This window comes from Anoplolepis gracilipes, chromosome 2 (assembly GCF_047496725.1).
Source record: "Anoplolepis gracilipes chromosome 2, ASM4749672v1, whole genome shotgun sequence".
Classification (NCBI taxonomy): Eukaryota; Metazoa; Arthropoda; class Insecta; order Hymenoptera; family Formicidae; genus Anoplolepis; species Anoplolepis gracilipes.
This window is the reverse complement of record NC_132971.1, coordinates 12,047,786-12,070,899: the sequence shown is the minus strand read 5'-3', so window position 1 is coordinate 12,070,899 and position 23,114 is coordinate 12,047,786. Positions and strand designations below refer to the sequence as shown.

At 25.2% G+C, this 23,114-nt stretch overlaps 2 protein-coding genes across 3 annotated transcripts; both read right to left on the bottom strand.

Moving 5' to 3' along the window:
• Window positions 1-1,805: 1,805 nt before the first annotated feature.
• Window positions 1,806-6,192, bottom strand: LOC140662796 (uncharacterized). Of its 2 annotated transcripts, none has more exons than XM_072886431.1 (4): window positions 5,822-6,192; window positions 5,432-5,681; window positions 4,606-4,836; window positions 1,806-3,415 (listed from the first exon to the last, which is right to left on the bottom strand). In XM_072886431.1, the coding sequence occupies exons 1-4, from the start codon at window positions 6,060-6,062 to the stop codon at window positions 3,379-3,381; spliced, it is 759 nt and encodes a 252-aa protein (XP_072742532.1). In that variant the 5' UTR covers window positions 6,063-6,192; the 3' UTR covers window positions 1,806-3,378. The 2 variants fall into 2 exon arrangements, with proteins under 2 accessions (XP_072742532.1, XP_072742531.1); XM_072886430.1 differs by having other exon boundaries at window positions 1,806-3,421; window positions 5,822-6,186.
• A 1,186-nt stretch (window positions 6,193-7,378) lies between these two features.
• On the bottom strand, window positions 7,379-9,097 carry LOC140663102 (uncharacterized). Its single transcript, XM_072887000.1, has 4 exons — window positions 8,834-9,097; window positions 8,416-8,590; window positions 7,969-8,223; window positions 7,379-7,714 (listed from the first exon to the last, which is right to left on the bottom strand). The coding sequence occupies exons 1-4, from the start codon at window positions 8,961-8,963 to the stop codon at window positions 7,507-7,509; spliced, it is 768 nt and encodes a 255-aa protein (XP_072743101.1). The 5' UTR covers window positions 8,964-9,097; the 3' UTR covers window positions 7,379-7,506.
• Between the last annotated feature and the right edge of the window lie 14,017 nt (window positions 9,098-23,114).

Below are 23,114 nucleotides of genomic sequence, written 5' to 3'. Positions count from 1 at the left end.
AAAATTTAATAATATTAATAATAAATGTATTCATATAAGTTTAACAATTTTCTTATTTAGCAAAATATACGAAATCTATCACTTTTCTATAAATAAGTGGCTATCCTATAGACAGTTTATAAAACGACTAAAATGAACTAGTCAGAATTTAAAACGACATATAAAATCATTGTATTTGATAATGTGACGGGTCGCTTGTTAGCATTTTATAAAAAAACTAAAATTCTTAGCCAGATTGTAAAATATTTCCAATTTAATCACGATTTAAGAATATGGCCGCACTTTATAAAACGTCTAGCCATTTTATAAAAAGACGGACTTTGTAATCTGGTTACGACATATATATTGATAAATAATTGATTTCAATAAATACCGCAAACCGAAAAATTTCACTAAAACATCAGTTAGTGACTGTCAATCAGTGATATTAATACACTTTATATATAAAAAGTAAATTCATATTTATATTTATATTCAATATTTTATTAAAAATATATCTTGAAGATAAATAAGTGTAATATGTATATAATTCTGAATTTAAATATTAATTAGATATATTAATTATACGGAGTTTTACTTTCATAATTAATTAAATATAAAACAAAAGAGCAAAATATAAAAAAACTTACTGATCTTTGGTAAAAACTCGTCACTGTTCTAATCAGTGACATTGTCACTGATTTATCTGAAAAGAATACGTAAAAAAACATTTTTCTTTTATATTTCAGATAATTTAATGAGAATTTCTTATTGTAAAATTTTTTAAACTTTTTTAAGTATATTCGAGAACTGAAAAAAATTAGGCGCAGAATATATTATACGACAAAAATATTTTATTTTTTATATTTTTTATATTTTATTTTATATTTTTGCGACTAGAATAAAAAATATTCCTAGGGCAATAAACGCAGATATCATTGTCAAGTGCAATTGCTAAGTACAATTATGTTTGTTATGTTGTTCGGCGCTTCAAACAACATTATTTACATGAGGTGATTGTCCGGCCTTACATGAAAGAAATGGAACGGGGATTCCCTTCTTTAATGAGCAGCAGCTAGGTTAAAATTAGAGTTTGAAATTTCCAATTTACTTTAAACCTAATGTCTACATAGATAACAAAATCAAACATGTGTTTTTTTTTTCTTGTATGTATTTCAAGAGAGAGGAGCTGAAATATAAGAGATTTTAAAAAGAGATAAAATTATTGTATAATAATTTATTATGATATTTTTATTGTGGAGACATGATACATATATAAACAACGATTAATTGTAAATAATTATGTAGTTATGATTGGAGTTCTCTCTTTCTTTTCAATTGTAAATAAGATAACACTAGAATGTCTTCATCAAGTTTGTAGCTAATAATAAGTATAGAACTAACGTGATCTTAATAGGACAATGTAATTATGATTTATAAATAAATTCAATGGAGTTACATAAATGACAATTTGCATTTGTATCATATGAAAACAGATATCTTTTCTATAATGACAGCAATAAAATTCTATAATAACGTTATGTTAACCTTGTTTTTATCTAATTTGTTTTTATATCATTTCAACTTCAAACATCTTTTCTCCTACTTTTTTCTAAATCAAATAAAATTTAATTAAATCTAATAAAATAAAATTTCTATTTTTGACACTATAATAATAAAATTCCTAACAGTATTAATAAAATAAATTAATAATATTATATATAATAATAATAATAATAAAATAAAATAATATTAATAAAATAAAATTTCTACTTTTGAAACTATAATAATAAAATTCTTATTAATATTAATTAAAAAAAGAGGGTCTCGAAATAAATCTCTCTGAAAGATCGAGTCGAGATATTATTTCCTTAAAAAATTCATTTATTCACTGTAAGAAGGATCTATATTATCATCGAAGAATCTGGAAATTGCAGATTCTTCGACGTATCGACAAGCGTTGCATTTATCACAGATCGAATGCCTGCTCGAGACGAGAGAGAAACCAAGGTCCTACGAGGGGCCCGCCTGCACGGCCGCAGGCCACGTCGATCCACACCCACAATCAACGGACGTGTGGACGTCACGTGCGTCATTCGAATAGAAGGAAAAAGGAAATACCGCGCGCAACTAACGGAGATATACTCATATATGTGTACGTGCGTCCGTATGTGATAAATCGGGGATTGCACACACGTATAAAAACGGCTATCTCTTATCGCTGGAGATCGATTCATTACGTAACGCGCCGATCGTTAATCACTCGCGAACCCGCGTATGCAAATCGCCCGCTGCAACAACGAGCATTCGCACGTTCGAGCGTATGCATAATTCATTGATCGGAACGTTCGGTATTATAAACGGTGCATGGCGATCACAATATTTTAACCGGTTAATAAATCGTTTTTGATCCGCAATATATGTCAATCCTTATCGTTTTTAAACATATCGATGTAAGTTCAGTCATTACTGAAGTTAGAAAAGGATCGAGAGGAAGAAGCAAAGATAAGAAACATATTATTGTAGCATTGTACATAAATAAAAAAGTTACATTTTCCTGTTTACTTTCCATTTTCTTTATCATATGTTAATACTCTATCTTATATATGTGACAAATTTTTAGAACTAATAAAAAAAAATAAATAAGGGAACTACAAATTTTATCTTTGAATGAAATTATCAAAATGCTACTTTAATCTTTCAATTATTAAGATTGTCTTGATAATTTCTGTGAAATGCTGTGAAATGCTCGCTCAGAAAATATATGTTACATCATAAAAATTGTCATATAATGTGAATCTGCTCATTATAATCAATTCAAACCTATACATTTGCTGTACATTGTATAATGTCATAAATGGATTCCCTGAATTACTTTCTAGTCGAGCTAATTATTACGTATCTCATATGACAAATATCCTTAATGTTAATTAGCCAACATGATCGATTTACGTCTTGAATAATTTTCGCACTTAATCAATCAATCACGAATAAATCACAATTTCGGTTTTGTTTCGAGACAGAAACAAATGCTCGTAAATACAATTATGTGTTGGCAATGTACTCCTATAAAAGCAACAATGTAATGTTTACGCATATTATCGAATTAGAACTGAAAGAATGAGATTTCTTCTTGAACGTAAAACGTTCAATCGATAAGTATGTAATATATTTATTGATGTTTGAGAGTAATATCTTTATCACTTATCCAACAAATAAATTAATAATTTTTTATGAACCGGAGTAGAAAGCTGCGCGAAATAAATAATCGCAATAGCACTATAGGAAAAAAACGCCGGCACAAATTTCTTAATGATTATTCTTCGAGAATCTAACGCAAAAGTAGGGATATAATTTCCTCTATTTTGCTATTTTTCTTCTTATGTTCCTTTTAAAGTTTTAATTGTGTATTATTGGTGAATGTTGCCAAAATAATCTGTAACTATGATCAAATGAAAAATTAAGATGGGCAAAATTAAAAAATATTATTTATTTTTTTTATTTATAACATGCTAATGTTTATGTAAATGATGATATACAAATTTTGCAAATATACAATTCAAGTGATTTAATGTTATTTACGTCATGTCGCAATTAATGCTTGTCATTAATAAATTTTGTAATTAGTAATTGTTGACGCCAATTAATGGAACGTTAATGGATATATGCAAAATTATATCACAATAAGTCTCATTTATAACTGCCAACTTTATTCTTTTTTAAATCTACAATATCATACTTATTTTGAAAAGTATTATTATTATTATTTAAAAAGATTATTAGATTTGTAAATATTGTCTATTAATAGATTTATCGTATAAAAGAGAATTGATAAAGATAAAATTAATTTTATTAAATTTTATATCATAAGATAAATTGGAAGACGATTTTATAAGATATTGTTACGTTATAGCCATCACATTATTAGAAACACGTGACCAAAGCTGCTATTAAAAAGAAGACAATCTTAACAATTTTAATAGTAGATTAAATTAATTTTTTTCAAGTGTCAATGTGTGAATTCAGTGTTTTTTTTAATATAGTATTGCGAGAAAATGTCAACATAATTGCAATATTTTAAATGTTTAAATAGTTATGTCTAAGTCTTGCAAAACTATAAGTGATGTGCAATTAAAATTCAACATATGTGCATTCATCACATATGATGACAGAATAAAATATGAATTGATTTATGAATTGGTTTACACATGTTTCACATAATATAGATAAAATTCTCGTCAACTACGAATTGCATGTAACATTTATCCAAATTATCTAAAATTGTTTATATGCAGACTTAATTCCAATAATAAGAGTAATTGTATTATATATAATAATTTCTAGTAATTTAATAATGTATAAATATATTTACATATATTTAAAAATTATATTTTATTTCTCACACAGAAAGATAAATATTAATAAGAAAGAAAAAGATAAGAGTATTGAGAAAATAAAAATATATAAGGATTTATATTTATAATTACATGATTATATACATACACATAACATATATATATATATATATATATATATATATATACATATATATATATATAAATATATATATATATGTATATGTGCAATTTTTACTAACAAATATATATAGTAATAAAGAAAGCCCACCTGTTACTAATAGAATAGTTCACAGAAGTATTGAGTACATCTAGTTTCGATTGTTTTATTGGTTTGTTAAAAATCTTTATTTGGACCTTATTATTTGTCAAGTCTGTTAAGTTACCAATATGAATAATTAATGAATGATTCAAATTATCTTGTGCATTGCCAAATTCATTTTTACATAAAGCGATATTGTTTGAAATAACCACTTTGTTTGACTCATCGTGTGTATGGAACCTGTAATATACTATGTATTATTTCTGTTCGTGTATATTCGACGATTCTAGTAAAAAAACAAAAATTTATAAGATGAACAATACATAAAACACATTGAATAAATATATTATTTTGTTATAATCGTAAATTAACAAGTATTCAAAACATGCAGACAGATTTAAACTGTAGCTAATTAAAATTGCAATATTTCTCTCTCTCTCTTTCTTTTTCTCTCAATTTACAACTGATATTATATGAAAATAATCATACACACAATATTTAAAACTAAAAACAATAAATAAAAAATTTTTAGTTAATGTGCCGTTGATTCATTTGAATTACTCATGTGAATTCATTATTCAAAATATTGCTCGAATTTACGAGTTATTAGAATAGATTCAAACATAATTCATTTTTTATCAGCGTTAAATTATTTGTCATAGTATAATTATATTTATAATTAATGAAAACAAGAATAAAACTTGTAGATACAAAGTAATAATTTTTCTCGCTCCATTGTGTTAATTAAACATTACAATTTTTTAATTATTTAAAAGTAATTAATATTATTAAAAATTAAAATTATTTGGTGATAATAATCTAGACTATATTTTACCTATCACTATTTAAAATAATTGAATTACTGCCTTTTTCAGTCTTCAATTGCATCGAGAATAATTTTTTATTGCGTAGTGGTTTCACTGGATTGTTAGATATACTCTGTTTCGACGAATGAGAAATGACTTTCGACGTCAATTGCGCACTATTTGGGCTAGTTGAATTTTTGGTAAAAACTTGTTTTGTATTACGTATATTGGGCGAAAATGGATTAACTATTTTAATCTCAAATGCTGCATCATCAGTCCCTAAATAAGATATTACAATGTTATATATTTTATTATATTTAATTAGTTCTACAATATATTATTTGCGAATATTTTACGCAAATAAATGGTGGCTTATAAAGCAAATTTCGATTAAATAAACACTAATTTCAACTTATTACCTGTTTCCTTTTTCTCCTTGAGATTATATAGTATAATAACACAATAAAATAATGCAGCAAATGCCCTTGCACTAAACGCTATCGTTTTATTGAACCACCACACTCCCATTTTATTACCACTATTTACAAGTAGCAATTTTACTTTTGTGACAACGCGTTGCTCACAAGAATATTTCTCGAAGGACAATAATGATAGACAATAATACACAGTTAAGCAAACCCAAACCAACCAGCTAAACATTTGTAAGTAAAACGTATTATTTTTAAAAGTATGTGCTATAAGATTTGTATATACATATATATACAGGGTGTTAAATATTTAAAAATTCGTGTTAAAGATATCTAAAGCTCGGCAATTCGCTGCATATTTTTGCGTCACAGAGTATTTTGAGAGCGATTCAGTCGATGTAGTCTACGCACGCCAAAAATTTTGCGATTTACCATGCTTTGAGCACCTTTTATGCAAATTTTCAAATATTTATAACTAAAAAACGAAGCCCTTATTGCAATTTTGTTATTTTTGATTTTTGTCTTATTTTATCGTGTAGAATCATTCTTTAAATTTTGTCCCACCTGTTGCCGAACACCCTGTATATATATCTATATATATAGCTGAAAAGTCGTTATTTCTAGCCTATTAGACACATTGCTATCTGAATATAATATAATATAATATAATAAATAATAAAATAAATATAATATAATATAATAAATTATAAATATATAAATAATAATTTGTACATAAACTATAATAGTTATATATAAACTATTACGAAAACCATCAATTTGTATAAATTTCAATATAACAGAAACTATATATTTCTTTAGCAAAAATAAGTTTTTAGATAGATTAATTTCTTATACATTAATTTGCTTTTATTATTTAAAATATTGAAAAAAAAACACGTACACACATTTCGTTTATTAAAAATAAAAATTCTGATTCTTATAGAAAAGTTGCTTTTATTGATAAAATAACACACAATAGAAAAATCAAAATCAATTTTATATCACATAAGTGCGATTATAATTTTATAATTATAATCAATATAATTAAATGCGATTATAATTTTATAATCATAATCAATATAATTCCGATTAATAATAAACTAAACTTTTGAAGCTTACAAAGAAATTTTAAATGAAAAACTCAATAACAAAAAGATTTGTAAATTATGTATCAGTTTTCTAATAATATACAAAAATATATATAATTACTTTTGAGAGTATTTAGTCTCAAAGTAAGTTTACAATACAGTGATAAAAATAAGAAAACAATTACAGCTAATTTAGACATATATTTCATTAAGAATAGATATATAGACTTCAAAATTAATAAGATAAAAATATATGTTAATTAGATATAAAAATATGACAAAATTGATATCCCTTATATTTGTCTGTTATTTAAATTTTACATATCTAGCGCGTTATAAAGGAATAAAAATTATTATTTTTAAGATATTACATACTTACAATTATATTTATATATAGTAAATTTTATAATATTTTCAAAAATAATAAAATTTAAAAAAAATGAATAAATTATTTTCTCTCTCAAAAGAACGCTGACAGAATCGTTTGTGTAATTAAATTAATTTTGAGATTTATTTACGCATTATAAACGTTAAGTACATTTTTGAAATTATCTTAAATAACAGATATTCATGTATGTACTATTCTTATCATTGACGTTTATTTTTATTTTTATTAAAAATTCGATTTAGTCTTTTTGTAAGACGCTTACATTTGTTACGTAATTTACACAATGCTGAACTTTTTGATCGTATTTTTGTGGATGTCAACGGATAATTTACATTATTTTCTATTTCATTCCTCATCTTTTTTGGTAAACTAATATAATTAGTGTCACTATTTTCAATTATGTCTTGGCTGATATAAAAAAACGTTTTTATTTATTTTATATTCTATTATAATATTAATATTAAAATTATATATGTAATAAAAATACTATAAGAAAGTTATAACGTTTTTAAGATTGGTTGAAAATTATTTTTAAATTTATGTATTATATTATTTAAAATTATTTAAATAAATATATATTAAAAGCATACTAGAAATATCGAGACTTATTGTTAGCCATGTAAAGTCAAGTAAAATTCAATTAAGTTAAATGATAATCTAACCTGTGTAAATTTCTAGATTCTGTAGAATTCACGAATCTTAATCGTATTACTTCTGGCAATTTTGAAAACTGTGGTACTGATGTTGACGAATCAATACTGATTTCAGAAGACGGTATTTGTTTTTGCGACTCATTGCTGAACAAGGCATCATTAAAATATTCTTCAGTTTGTACACTTTTTTCTTGAACTTTTTCTTTTTCAGATGACGTTTGATGACATTGATTGTAATTACGTTTAATAACATAAACTTCGGATCTATTAATAGTAATGTGTATTATTTTACTTTTAAATTTTAAAAAATTTTGTAAACATGAAAATATTTGTACATAAATTCGTGCATAAGTAATTAATAAATTTTACATAAATTACGCATAAGTCTAAAAAATAAACGTTGCAAAATATTTTTATATAGTTAAGTAACTTTTAAGTTGTAACATGAAATATAACCTTATATAATCGTCATTGAAAAATGATTCGGGATATATTATATTATTCGTTAAAATAGCTTCCTGTAAAGCATTATCATTTGTTAATTCTCTCGATTCTGTAGCACGAGAATCCGGTTTAGTATTTTGTTTATTGCTATTTTTAAGATGGTTTTCCTCTTTAATATTTTCTGTATCTAAATAAGAAAAAAATACAATAACTTATCTACTAATTATCTTTGTCTTATAATAAAATATAAACTTAAATTTTCGTCCTATATAAGCAGTCGATAGCAGTCGAGAGATTCTCGATCTATTTATTTGTTACAAATCTATTTTTATTTTATAAATCTTATGTAGCTCTACAGATAAATGGTTGAAATGAATAGAATAATAATTATAAAAGATATGAATTAACTAGGTAATATTTTTTAATTCACCTTCTTCTTCTTTAATGTTTACAATTTCCTTTGTCACTATTTCTTTGATTTGTGCACAATTTTTACAAAATGTACAACATACACTAGAAACAATCGCGATTGCAATCGCTCTTGCAATTGCAATGTCCATCTTTTATTAACACCCAAACTTACAAAAGACTAAAAACTTGAGTTCACTCTTTTTGAAACAGTAATCTACAACACTTGATAGGATCGTTGACTATGTAACATATAAGCGGTGATAACATATAAACTCTAGCCGAAGATTTGTTTGTAAATACGCCGTGAATCATTAAATTATAAATCTATAAAAAAGAAAAGCAAAAAATTAATCTTGTGGAATACGCGAACGGCCGCTTTGCCCTGTTTATATAGATAAACTAAATAAAATAATGTTATTTTCTATTTTTTATGTCCAGCAATTTGTTTCTTCACTAGATATTTCACACACACACACACATATATATATATATATATATATATATATATATATATATATAATCAATTAAGTACAAATTACAGACATTTACAGACAGAACTGCATTATACATCTAAAAAAAACCGGTGATAATAAAAATATTAGATATAGCATTATAATAATAATTAATATAAAAATTTTATGCGTATTTTTTTACGAAAATAGATGGTGTTTTCTTACTTTTGAGAATAAAATGAAAACTGTGTAGATTATTAACGTCTCACTCGATTTTGATATATTGGGTGGTTGCAAAAATTTGTGCTCCATTTCAATTCATGTCGTTATTCATATTGCAGCATTGGCCACACTGTATGTAAAATGTCTACATATTTGTACCGTTTGAAAAGTACACTCATCTGAATATAAAATTGATTTATTTTTGTAACTTTTAAGGTGTGAAAAAAATTATTAAAAATGAAAGATATTTTCAACATATTATGCTTTATGAATTTAGTTAGAAATAGTTGGAACCATTGTAAAAATCATTGAAGAAGTTTTTCAAGATCGCATATAATTCAAAAAAACTATAAAAAAATGGTTTGCCATCTTAGAAAGTGATATTATCTGTTTGATGGATAATATTGCAATAGAGTAATTCTTAAAAAAATCAAATTTTGAAAGTTTTTTGACAAAAAATCGCTCACATTCTATGATTATGATATATGTATACTGCCGAAACGTTGAAGAATGATTGCAAAAAATATTGTATTAAATATATCAATATATTTCACTAAAGATATATTTTTTATTCTAATCAACTTGAGAAAAAAGGAATAGGTATAAATGAATATTTAATGATGTTAATTATCATTATTGTGATCAAAGAAACACAATTACGTAATCACATTGCAATTTACATTTTGCAGAATAAAAAATTTATAGTAGTTTAATATAAAAAAATGTTTCAGATTGAGTTTCCAGATATTAAACTTGAATACAAATTTAAATATTTTGGGACGCTTTCTACAAAACCCAAAAATAACACATTTTTTATGTACGCAAATATAAAACAAGATCTCAATGAAAGCGCAGTAATCCTTAATCGATAATTTTCTAGGTCGTATATATGTTTTTTCGCAAACAAAGAATGCATAATGTAAGAAGAACATGAGATTTATTTCTGTAATTTCAAACCGGTGTTTACATTGCGGTGTTGACGAGTAAAAATAATGCAAATTTTAACCAAAATTTTATACATAAATTATTTTAATTTGTAATTTTATTGTAAAGTCTGTAAAAGTTGGAAATATAATTCTGAGTAAAATTCCGTTAGAATTTAACGTATGCGCATGTTAATATTTTTACGATGCAATATGATGCATATATGAAAATTAATCAGGCTATTGTCATCAATATCGCTAAGTAAGATTGGTTATATTAGTGTTTGAGAACACGCCTATCAAATTACCGTAAGAATTAATTATTACGTGGAACTGCAATTATTTTTTTATATTGATTGTGGAGAAAACCTTGACGTTTCTTAAGAGATTAATGATTCCTTAATCACTGCCGACAAATTCATGTTGCTTGAAGTTTTTTAATTAATGTGTGTTAAATTTAATAACACATTTTTTATATACATATAATTAAATGTATACAGTGTGGTTCGCATAAAGTGTGACAAGTAGTTTTTTCCGAAATTACATATTAAAGATAGCGAGAAAATTCTTTTTGAAGTTTTTATGGCTTATTGTTCCTTTTAAATGACAAACAAAGCATCGCTACCAATCTATTAAAAAGAAAAGTAACAAAAGCTACAAAAAAATGAAATATTTTTTTTTAAACGAAACCATTCTAATTTTTTTAGATAAGTTGATTTCTCACAAGATTCTGTGTAAAAAGTTATAAGAGTATGATAGCCAAATATTTAATAATTTACCAGATATTTTATACTTTAATTTGATATAATTTTATGTAAATTATGAAATGTCTTGTAAAATGTTTCATTTTTTGTAACTTTCTTTAATAAATGAGCAGTGATTTTTTTAGCGATGCTTTGTTTGTCATTTAAAAGGAACAATAAATCATAAAAATTTCAAAAAGAATTTTTTTGCACTATCTTTAATAATTTCAGAGAAAACTATTTGTTACATTTTATGTTAATCACTCTGTACACACATATAATTAGATGTACCTAAATATTATATGTATCTAAAAGTTCATTTTTCGATTATCTTATCTCAATACTTTTATGCACAGAATGATGAGAGAAATCAATTGATGTAAAATAAAATACGTACTTAATTTTTATTCACATAATAGAACAATAATTTTAATACAAAATTGCATTAATTGTATTAAAATTTATTTAAAAGAAAAAAAACAGATTTAGTTAAAATTACAAAAGATGCTCGATATGACTTTTTCTCCAATTTTCGTGCACGATAAATTAATGACTGCTGTATCCATTAAAATATTAAATCTAGAAATACTTCTTTGTATAATAAATATTTGTATAATAAATAACGCTTTCCAATAGTTGTTATATAGTTCTCTTGTATCAATCGATGTTGCATAAACATATAAAATTGTATATTGCATAAAATCATTATTCTATTATCTGGATAAAACCTTCTGTCGAATCAAACATGTTTTTCTCAAGAAGAGCTTCGACGAAATGAAATAGAAGCATCTTATTTTACGAAAATTTGTGGAGAATATAAAAACATATTTAAAAATAAGATTTCAAAACACTTTAAGAATAAAAGAAACTTATCGGTTTCAAAGTTTTGTAGAACGTTTTTATAGGTCGTCCCTGGCTCTCCGACGTTTATCAAGAATTTATTATGCTATTTTTAAAATCTTTATTTAACAAAAAAATAATTATTACGAATTATTAAAATCTATTCAGTAATATAAAAGTTATTTAAAAACATGCTTTTCAAATTTTACCTTCAAAAACAAATATTTCGACGTGTTGTAGAAAAAAACTTTATAAAATTTTATGTTATTTATATTATATTAATATATTAATATATTATAGTTATTTTAGATATAATTTGTAAATATAAATATAAATATTAATATAATTTACAAAAACCGCTGTCAGATTTTGCACATCCTATCACATAATTGTAAGAGATTAACTGTTCATGTTACATTACTCATCCAACGAAATCTGTAGCGATTAGATCTCTTCGCGGAGAGAATAATTACGATACATTTATAGCAATCACTCAAGTAATCATCATGTTTAGCTGATATCTTAATCAATTTAAAGCTTATAGTTAAAGGTCCTTCTCGTTGATAGATATAATATCTACTTCATAGTTGGAATTTTTGCATATTATTAACACATATACATTAATAGAAACGACATTATTTCAATAAATGATTTATGCAGGAATTAGCAGGAATTAACTTCCAATTATGAGTATTTTAAGCAACACTGATTAAATCAAAATTATCTGAACAAGAATATTGAAATCATTATTTATTTTGCAAATTTTCAATGTTTAATATTATCTCTTCATAACTATATATACATATAATCTTTGACAAATCTCTGTTCAAGTAAGATCAATTAAATTCCAACAGAGAATAAAACTGTAATTTTTGTAGTAGTATTTTGAAGTATTTCCTAAAAGGTTCTTTATTCCCATAATTTACAAATTATTAGTCATTTGATTTTTTTTTTGTTAAAGAAGAATCAATTTGCAAAAAATTGCTAAAAAATCTGTAAGTAAAAAAATGAAAAAAATATGACATTCTTATATCGTTTTGTTGTTTTGCATCATCTTTTATACAGCAATAATATAACAAAATTTATTTTAACACAAAATTGTTATGCGTGCAATGTAAATATTATTCCATAAAAAAAGTACAAAATAATACATGCATTTAAATATATAATAATTACTATTAGATATTCAATTAAATATTCATAATGAGTTATGTCGCTCTCTCTCTATTAATATTTTTCATTATATATTTAGAGCAATCAAGCTTCTATTACAAATATCACATTGCTTTTATCACAGATTTATGGACTCAAGTAATCAATATTGCATCTTAATCGTGTCATAAATAAAATATTTTTTAAATTATATATTTTTAATATATACATATATATCATTTCTCTCTCTCTCTCTCTCTCTCTCTCTCTCTCTCTGTATTCGTAACATATATCATTATTATTAGCTCTATACATCTCCACATATCTGTGGAAAAAAATTTATATACTTCAATTTTTATGATAAACAACTGATAGCTTGTTTAATTATTGCTGATAGAGCTTGTTTAACTGGATCAAGAATCAGGGATCGCCATATATGAATCATGTAAGTGGGTGTTTAGAATTCTTTGCATGCATCAAAACGGCATCTTTGCATCTTGATAGACGTGCACTTTAAATCGTAATTATTTATTAATAGAAAATCACTGTCCAATAATTATTGCGTGTAACAGTTTTAAGAGTGTATTCCGCCTTGATATAGCTCATTTTTGATACAGATAACTCTATGTATTTAACGTTTGATTACTCTATATGTCTTGCTAAAAAAATATTAACTTAAGAATCGTATTTTGTAAGAAATTTTATTCATCAAATTATATAATAAAAATTTTACTTGTATATTAGTCTTCAAGTTAAATACATCGAAACAATTTATGAGGCTAAATATGTAAAAAATTATTTATTGTTTGATTGAGCGATAAAATAATTCAATTAATAAATTTTGTATCTTTACTTAATAAGTAGAATAAATCTATTAATATATTTTATAATAATTATTTCGAATATTTATCTTACTTTTATAGAATTTACAGGATTACGTTAATTTAATAAGATTCATTTTAAATCGTTCCATGTAGCTAAATCTGTTTTTCACTTAATCGTCGGTAATATTTGCTCGTGTCTTTTCGCGACAATTAAAAAACAAAAGCATGCAAAAACAATGCTGAAAAATGAAATCATTCCCTGCATCAAATATTCTAAACATTGTTTTTGTTAAACAAATGGCCGTCGATGATATAAACACAATGTAGAACAAGGGCAGATGTATTGTGTCACATATTTCCTACTTCTGACATACCGTAAAAGAATAATTAAATAACCTCGCGTAATGAAAAAACAACAGTTTCGCGACGAGGCTAATCTAAGGTCAATTACTTCGCCATGCTTGTATTTATTTGACTCATAACGATAAAGTAGAAGTCTATTGATCCAGAAAGCACAGTTCGTTTTTTGACTTTAAAGTAGATTATATTGTTTGTGATCAATCAATTGTTATCATTATCAATTACTGTTAAAAACGTTCTCTTTTTTCCAGATATAAAAGCAAACTAGAATAAGAATTTCAAATAATTTTGACAGTAATTCAACAAATTTATCACTAAAGACAAAGAAGTGTACATTCTTTTATCACGCTTTTCGATCGACAGTTACTTGTCATTTGCTATTTTTTTGCGAGAATTGTGTAAATGAGTTAAAATATCTCTGAGAGATTATGTATCTTCGAGAATATTCCAGATATGCAATTTCAGACTTGATTTCCATAATAAACGAGAACTGGCCGATAAGTCGTCATTAGCCATATTGCAAAATACAACGTTAAGCTGATATAAAAATTATTCTACACCAGACCACACCTACGATACAAGGCTAGATTTTTTGTGACCGTCGATATATCAGCTCATGGAATTTATTTCGTCACTCCCACGCGATTATGCGTTTTGCATGCTGTGATTTTCCGAAATCCTATGTTACCACAAAATACATTCTGAATACCAAATCGTTGTATCAGTTCTCATGGGGATGAAATATGTAAATAGTTTTAAAATACATAACGTCAACGTAAGGCATTGAACAATGTATATAATAAAAGTTTTCTCATATAAATCAATTTTTGCATATGTATAACTTTAATACAGTATAAAAAATTCTATACTTCTTCTTTCAAAAATATTTAAAAAAATATTATTATAAAGCGTAGAATTGAATTTTATAGGCTAAATACTGTTTGTCTCATTGTTTTACAAAATAAGGAAACCATAGTTTATAAAATTAAATGGCTTAAATAATAGATACATGATCAAATCAGAGAGATTAAAGAGAGATTAGAAACTAACAAAAAGAAATTATATTGACTTTTTATATAAAAAATAAAACAATGCTTGCTAAATATTAGTTTATTTATTAGTAATTCTAAATATTAATATAGTTGTTAAAGAAATTGTTACGGATTATTGAAACGGCTAACAAAAGCAAGATATATATACTTCCCACTTCCATGTACATCATACGTAGGACAAGGATATGGTTTTAACGACATCGATCATAATGCCGTCATTGTGTCGTTGTGCGCGTGCCAGTAATTTATTGTGACAGGTATGATCATATTTTTTATTTTCTAACCAGACTTCCTCATGTATAATTAAATAATTAAAAAAAATGATATACAATCCGCTCGTATTTTACGATTGCAAAAAACGAATTATTTTCAGTAGCCGAGATAAAACTCACCAGAAAGATAATAAATATATTATTGCAAAACTGTCCAAGGTTGTCTTCCAAACCCACATAAACCGGTTTGGATAGAAAGTTTTTGTTAAAATCTTTCTCAAAAATATCAGTCAATTTTATGACAAACTATAGTCAATGTAATGCGTGCAGAAAAATCTATATAATATATGTATACATGAAAAATGTGTAATAAAATATTCACTTAAAACATTATAAAATTGTAACAGTTCTTCTATAATTAATTACAAGTTGTTGAAATTATTTAATACATTATCTATTATAACACAAAGATCAGAGAGTCATATATGTATACATACCGTAAGAAATTTTGCGTTCACTATATGATGACCTTTTTATCCCTCGTCACAAGGGAGTAGATGGTCTTTACGCTAAAGTCCATCCAACTAAGCCAGACTATGAGGGTGATCTTCGTGAAGACTTAGCATCCTTCTTCGGTCGCTCATACTATATTTCGTCCATTCCTTCCAACCCCTTTTCACGAAATCGGAGAGCTTTCTGGTCACGCCGGTAACCCATTTCCCAAGCTTTTACGCTGGCCGCGACCTGGTTATTTAAAAGCTGCGATGCATTTTCATCGCGTCTTCAATTTCACAAAGAGACACCAGTCATTGGCGTAATTGTGCGTGTATATAAAATTATAAAAGAAAATCTTGTATAATAATATTAAGTCATATAAGCATGAAAGAGTTTAAAGATAAAATTTCACATAAAACATAGTAGTTGACAAAATAATTACTGATATGAAATCTGAAAAGTATAATATAAACACTGTATTTTACAATAATTATATAATTTGAAAAGATTTAAAAGTTTAAATTGCATTATATAAATTGAAAAGATTTAAAAGCTCAAAATACATTAATAAATATTATTAATAATATAAATAATATTGGCAATGAAAAAGCTAGAAATAGGAAAAATATATATAGTTTTTCTTCTCTTTCCTCTTAAAATAATGTATACTAGTGCATTCGCAAAATTTAAATAATATTAATTGCATTGGAAATAATTAACTCATACAGTTCTTGATTCCCATTAAGTTACTCGAATTTAAACATTCGCGTACAACGGATTAAAAAAGCCTTTTGTGAAAGGCTTTTTAAAAAGATTCAGAATGATCCTAGAGTAGCATGTGGCAAATAGCAAGAGACATAAAAGAAGGAAATAAGCAAGTTCGAACACAAGCAAGTTTTCAATTTTTTTTTCTAATTGATAACATTAACAATTCTAATTAGATTGCGACAATATCACGTGTTGGAGGCCTGCCGCCAATGCGACCAATGATAAAGTTGTAGGAGGATAAAAATCGTCGGCGTGACGATCGCGAGAAGGAAACAAAGCACTTTTTGTAATGATTGCTCAAAAGGAGAAACAAAAAGAAATAATATTTATTAATACAAAAATAATCGCTTCCAATTTATGACTTTGCATCGTCTTCGTGATCGCGAAATTGCGTGATCATCGAGAAACGAGGTAATCCGTCGGCGCATCCCTCTATCATGCGTTTCCCTAGAGAACGTCGCGAACGAAGAACCCGCAACGGGATTCTACCAAAGAAGTAATGAAAGTAAGCGGATTTTCTTATGGATTCGCGTTCTATTCGAATTCCTGTGCAATTAAGTCCCTTCCTTCTCCAGTCCTCGCTCTCTTTTTTCACGTGAACGCTATCGTCGAATATGGCAAAAAAAAAATTAATTTTTATAGCATCACGCTATGCTTACAATATGTAATTAAATTCAGATTTGAAAGCAAATATGTGCTTTAAGTTATTTTTTTTATTAAATCGTAATTTTTTATTTACATAATGTGAAATATTGGATTAATTGTACATTAAATGTACACATTATACATATGTATATTATGTTGAATATAATTCATATAACATGTCTATTTATTACACAAAAAAAATATAAAGAAACAAAATTTTATAACATAATTCCGTAAATGTATTTTTTTTAATTAAAGAGAGAGAAAGAGAGAGAGAGAGAGAGAGAGAGAGAGAGAGAGAGAGAGAGAGAGAGAGAGAGAGAGAGAAAGACGAGAGAAAGAATTCTGAAGAATTCAAAATAAATCAATATTATCTCATTAATAGAATAATAAATTTCTTCTAAAAGATTTAAAATAGAAAAAAATTTTTTAAATTAAAATTTCATATGCGTAATTATAATTTTGTATTATATATAATACATTATATAATATATTATTTATTATAGTATATATTTATATAATATATAATTATAATTAAGTATCTTGCTAAAGAATCTATTTTTCACGTTGGAATTATGAGAACGTTAAAACGAATTTTAATGCTTGCAACGTCATCTGTTAACTATTCCGTCAACTACTCTAGTATTTTGTAAAGAAATACAAATTAGTAGTTTAACAATCGAATATGTGTGTGTAAAAAATAATATTAAAGATTAAAGAATAAAAGATTAATATATATAATAAAAAGTTATTACAGAGAGAGAGAGAGAGAGAGAGAGAGAGAGAGAGAGAGAGAGAGAGAGAGAGAGAGAGAGATAATATTAAGAAAAAATGATTAACATAATTTATATTTATTTATGTATATTATATGAGATATAAAACTATTACAAGAGATATATTCATTTGGTTATTCACATGATACATATTATGCAATTGCATGCAAACTTTGAAAATAATAATAATAAATGTATCGATGGAAAATTATTTTTATTATATTTAATTGAAGCTGTGATTTATTTTTTTTAAGTAGAAGAATTTATATATTTACTTTATTTGAAGAGATAATATAAATCTGCAAACATGGATAAAAGTTTCATTTATTGAATAAATAACAAGTGATTGTTGCGACTGATATAACCGATTGTCAATGACATTCTTGCGATAGTATTGCAGTTAGTTCAAAGACAGATATACGAAATAAAAATATAATATATTATAATTAAATTATATTTAAAAAAAATTTAGAATATTGTGCGTGTTAAAAATAATACAAAGAATAATTCAACAATTATATATATGTATGTATAGATATGATTCATACAAGAATGTCATGTCATCGACGATCGGTTATATCAATCACTTGCTATCCTTTCAACGAGAGTTTATTCACGTTTCCAATTAATATCATCAGTCTGTCTAACGGATAGCAAGTGATTGATGTAACCGATCATCGATGATATAACATTATTGCAAGAATCAATTTAAACACAAATATATAAAATAAAAATTTAATACATTATAATTAGATTATAATTAAAATAATTATAAAACATTGTGCATGCCAAAAATAATGTAAAGAATAATTCAACTATATATATATGTACACACAAACACACACACACACATACATACATAGGATGTTTCAGATTTACCGAATTGATTTACAGTAGATTCCTGATGTCACTCTAAGACGAAAATCCCAAAATGTTGAGGATAGTTTCGGATATATAAAGAGTCAAAGTTATACAATACATACATATATATAAAATTATAATTATTAATTATATTAAAATTATTAATATATGTATATACATATATATATATATATATATATATATATATATATATAAAATTAATACATGTATATTACATATGTATATTAATATATTCTGTGCATAAACACAACTTGTTATACGTATATAACAGAAGTATCATATGTATAACAGAATATAAGATGTACAGAGTGTTTCTTAAGTACAAAAAATTAAAGAAATTTAAAAAAATGTCCTATAAACGTATATTCCTAAAGTGATTTGTTTTCAAAATACAAAGTGATAAATTGAAGAACAAAAAATGAAAATTTCAATGTTTTATTAATACTAGAAAATGATTTTTAATATTATATGTACACACATAAAACTTGAATATCTCTAAGCGTCTTCTAAATTTTTCGAAATTTTCATTTTTTTTCTAAACTTTTATATTCTATTTTAAAAATAAAGACTTTAGGACATAGGATATTTTCTTCATAAAATAAGCCAAGGAATATCTCTTTAAATTTTTTGTACTTACAATTAGGAAATATCTTGTATCATAATTACAATATATATTAACAGTGAAATTTTAGACATAACCAATTTTAACATATAAATTTACACGTATGCTTTATATTTAAATATTTGCACATCATGATTGTTGATTAATCAATAAATAAATAATAATTTTATTAGTATTAATAATACATAGTTATTATTATTAGTAGAATTATTGATAATAATAAAATAAAAATTTCTTAAATAATAATTTTATTTTGTTCTGCAATAACGTTAATGTTTCTCAAATAATCAATACAATAATAACGCATAAATATTTAGAGATAAGCACGCGCACTAAACATGTTCTGATATACATGCAAATTCATATTTTAAAACATTCCTGTTTCTACATGATGTAAAAAGATATGATAATAGCATGCGCAAAATGGTGACAGTAATTGATTACTTTTTGTCCATATGTGCGCAGTTTTAGGGAGCTTCTGCTATTGAATAACTATAGTGTTTTCTACATTTGTGCTTAATTTCTGATTGGCGATTACTGTACAAGTAATGTGAGCAGTTTATCTTTTTAGATGGTGTGTTTACACGTTAACTAAATAAAGAATTTTATTTGCTTTTTATAATTCTTTCAATATAATTAATGGTTCCAATATATAATTTCCTTTTTATAACGAGGAAACATGAGATAATTCTTTAACAGCATGAGATATTCTCAGAATAATCTTGAATATATTTAAATATATCCTTGAATATACGTATAAAAAAATATATTTCTAAATATTACATTCAGTAAAAAAGTTTATATCTGCGTTATTCTTTATAAAACTATCATATTATGAATATTTAAAAACATTTTGGACTTCTATATTTCCTTAATGTATGAACTTTATTACATTAATACACTGGACTAAATATTCTTATGTAATATTATGTAATTTATATTAAGAAATGTGAAAGATGAGACAAAATTATTAAAATGTTAAGTTAATTTTTGATATTTATATTTAATATATATTTATATATAATATATTTAAATGTAAATAAGAAATTTTTTAAGTAACGGGAAACAAAATTTAATTTGTGAACCTTTTAGTCTTTATTGTTTTTTTAAATAAAAAATAAATAATTTATAATATTTATAATAGTACAAAAAATTAGAAATTTAGATTCTATATAATTTAAATATATCCTTATATGATATGCATAATGTATTCAATACATTACAATATATTTAAATAATTTATACCCACATGTAGGTATAAACTATTTAAATATATTGTAATGTATTGAATGGGGGGAGGTCCCGTTTGCCTACACTACCGATTGCCAACGGTTTCGTTTGTTCACAACGTTTTGCCAACAACCTTGTTTGTTGACAATCTCGATTGCCTACAGAGTGATTGTAATATTACGCACATGAAATAATTAATAAAATACGGACGTACAATTGCGCATATAATATTATTATAAATACATTGAACACATAATTTTTTATTGCATATATAAAATAAGAAAATTATATTAACATTTTGTGCACATGACTTTGTTATACACAGATAGATAAGTCTGTTAAATTACGTTTTGGAAATTGTGCGCTATATTATGTTGACAAAACTCCGGCAGCAGCCAAGCATGGTTTGGTGTCTTAATTAGTGTCGGCAGAAATGCAACAGAAAGCAAGCAATCTTTGCATCATAATGTGCTATAAGAATTATGCAAAAATGCTGCAAAAATTAAGCAGAATTTTTTGGCATAAAAACACAAGCGTTTAAACATTGCCTGTTGGTACAATATGTCAACAAAAATTAAATAAAAACTGAGCATTACATAATATTATACCACCAGAATATCGTCAGAAATCAAGTTTACTTGGGAGCACGGCTTGAAAACAGAAATGTGACAAGAATTTAATATGCGTTGTCTCAAAAGATAACAAAGCAAAAATACATCAGCATGATCTATTATCATGAAATGGTGACAGAAATATAATATAAGATGTTATACACAGTAATATTGGATATAGGTTTCTCGTTTATCGCTAAGCAGTGCACCGCTATGCGATTTATTTCTTATTCAATTTTCTGCTATGATTAAGATATATAAAGCATGCAAAGCACAGCTACTATAAGAATAAAAGTGTAGTGTCTATTTTATTTTAATCAGTTTACCTTCCGATGTCATTCCAACAGGGGATTCAGAATATTAAACTGATTTTTAAAAAACCGAGCAAATAAATGAAAAATTATCCGTTTACTGCCTATTCAACAATACAAAAAAAATAAGATAAATAGAAGTTATAATATAAATTAATTATTATTATCTATTATTATTTAATAATGTTAATTATGCTTATTTGTACTATAACGTTGAGAATAACTATGATATAACACATGTTATACTTATAAATGAAATTATTATGTTATATAAGTACATAATAAATTACAAGTAATGGAAGATTTATTGGCAATTTTTATGCAATAATATATACCTATAATATTCAATTTTACTATATCTATATAACTTATTATTTATATATTTATATATTATTTATATATTGTTGTATTTTTACAGTCATGATGTGACGGCAGACCGTGCTTAATTTTTGCTGCGTTTCTGCTGTTAATACTTGATGTTGCATTCTTGCCACGTTCTTACTATCATGGCATGACAGTACATCATATTTGATTTCTGCTTCATTTTTATTATTATACATACATATTTCGGCATGGCTGTTAAAAATAAAGCTTAATGAAGACGCAATGCACTGAAATCTGCTGCAAAGCCATGATTGAATTTGCTAGCATTTTACTATCTGGGATACATACACATTGCAAATATTATTGCGTACATATACATTGCACAGATGATATTATTACGTACACATGTATTGCACATATGACGTGGTATAGATCACTTCACCGCTTTACTGTTTTCAAATTGTCACGTTTTTTTATCTAAGGCCCACTTATTTTCTTAAATTTAAGCTAATTTTAAAAATTTTAGTCTGCGTTAATGTTGGTTGTAAATCGGACTCATATATGTAACATAAATTAAACCAAAATTAAAAAACATTTCTTTTGCTGTAAAAGATATATTTAAATTTTAATAGGTCTCCCATTAAAATACTAATTAATGATTCCCCTAATAAATACACGCAGTAATTTTTAATTATATTATAAAATATATGTGCGCAACATTTACTTAAAATATGTTTAAAGATTCCATTATGAAATTCCGTAAGCAATCAGTTTGCACTTTTAATTGAAAATTTTAATTATGTGTACAATACGTACGTGTGTAATATGATTATGTTAATATAACTTTTTTATTCCTTGT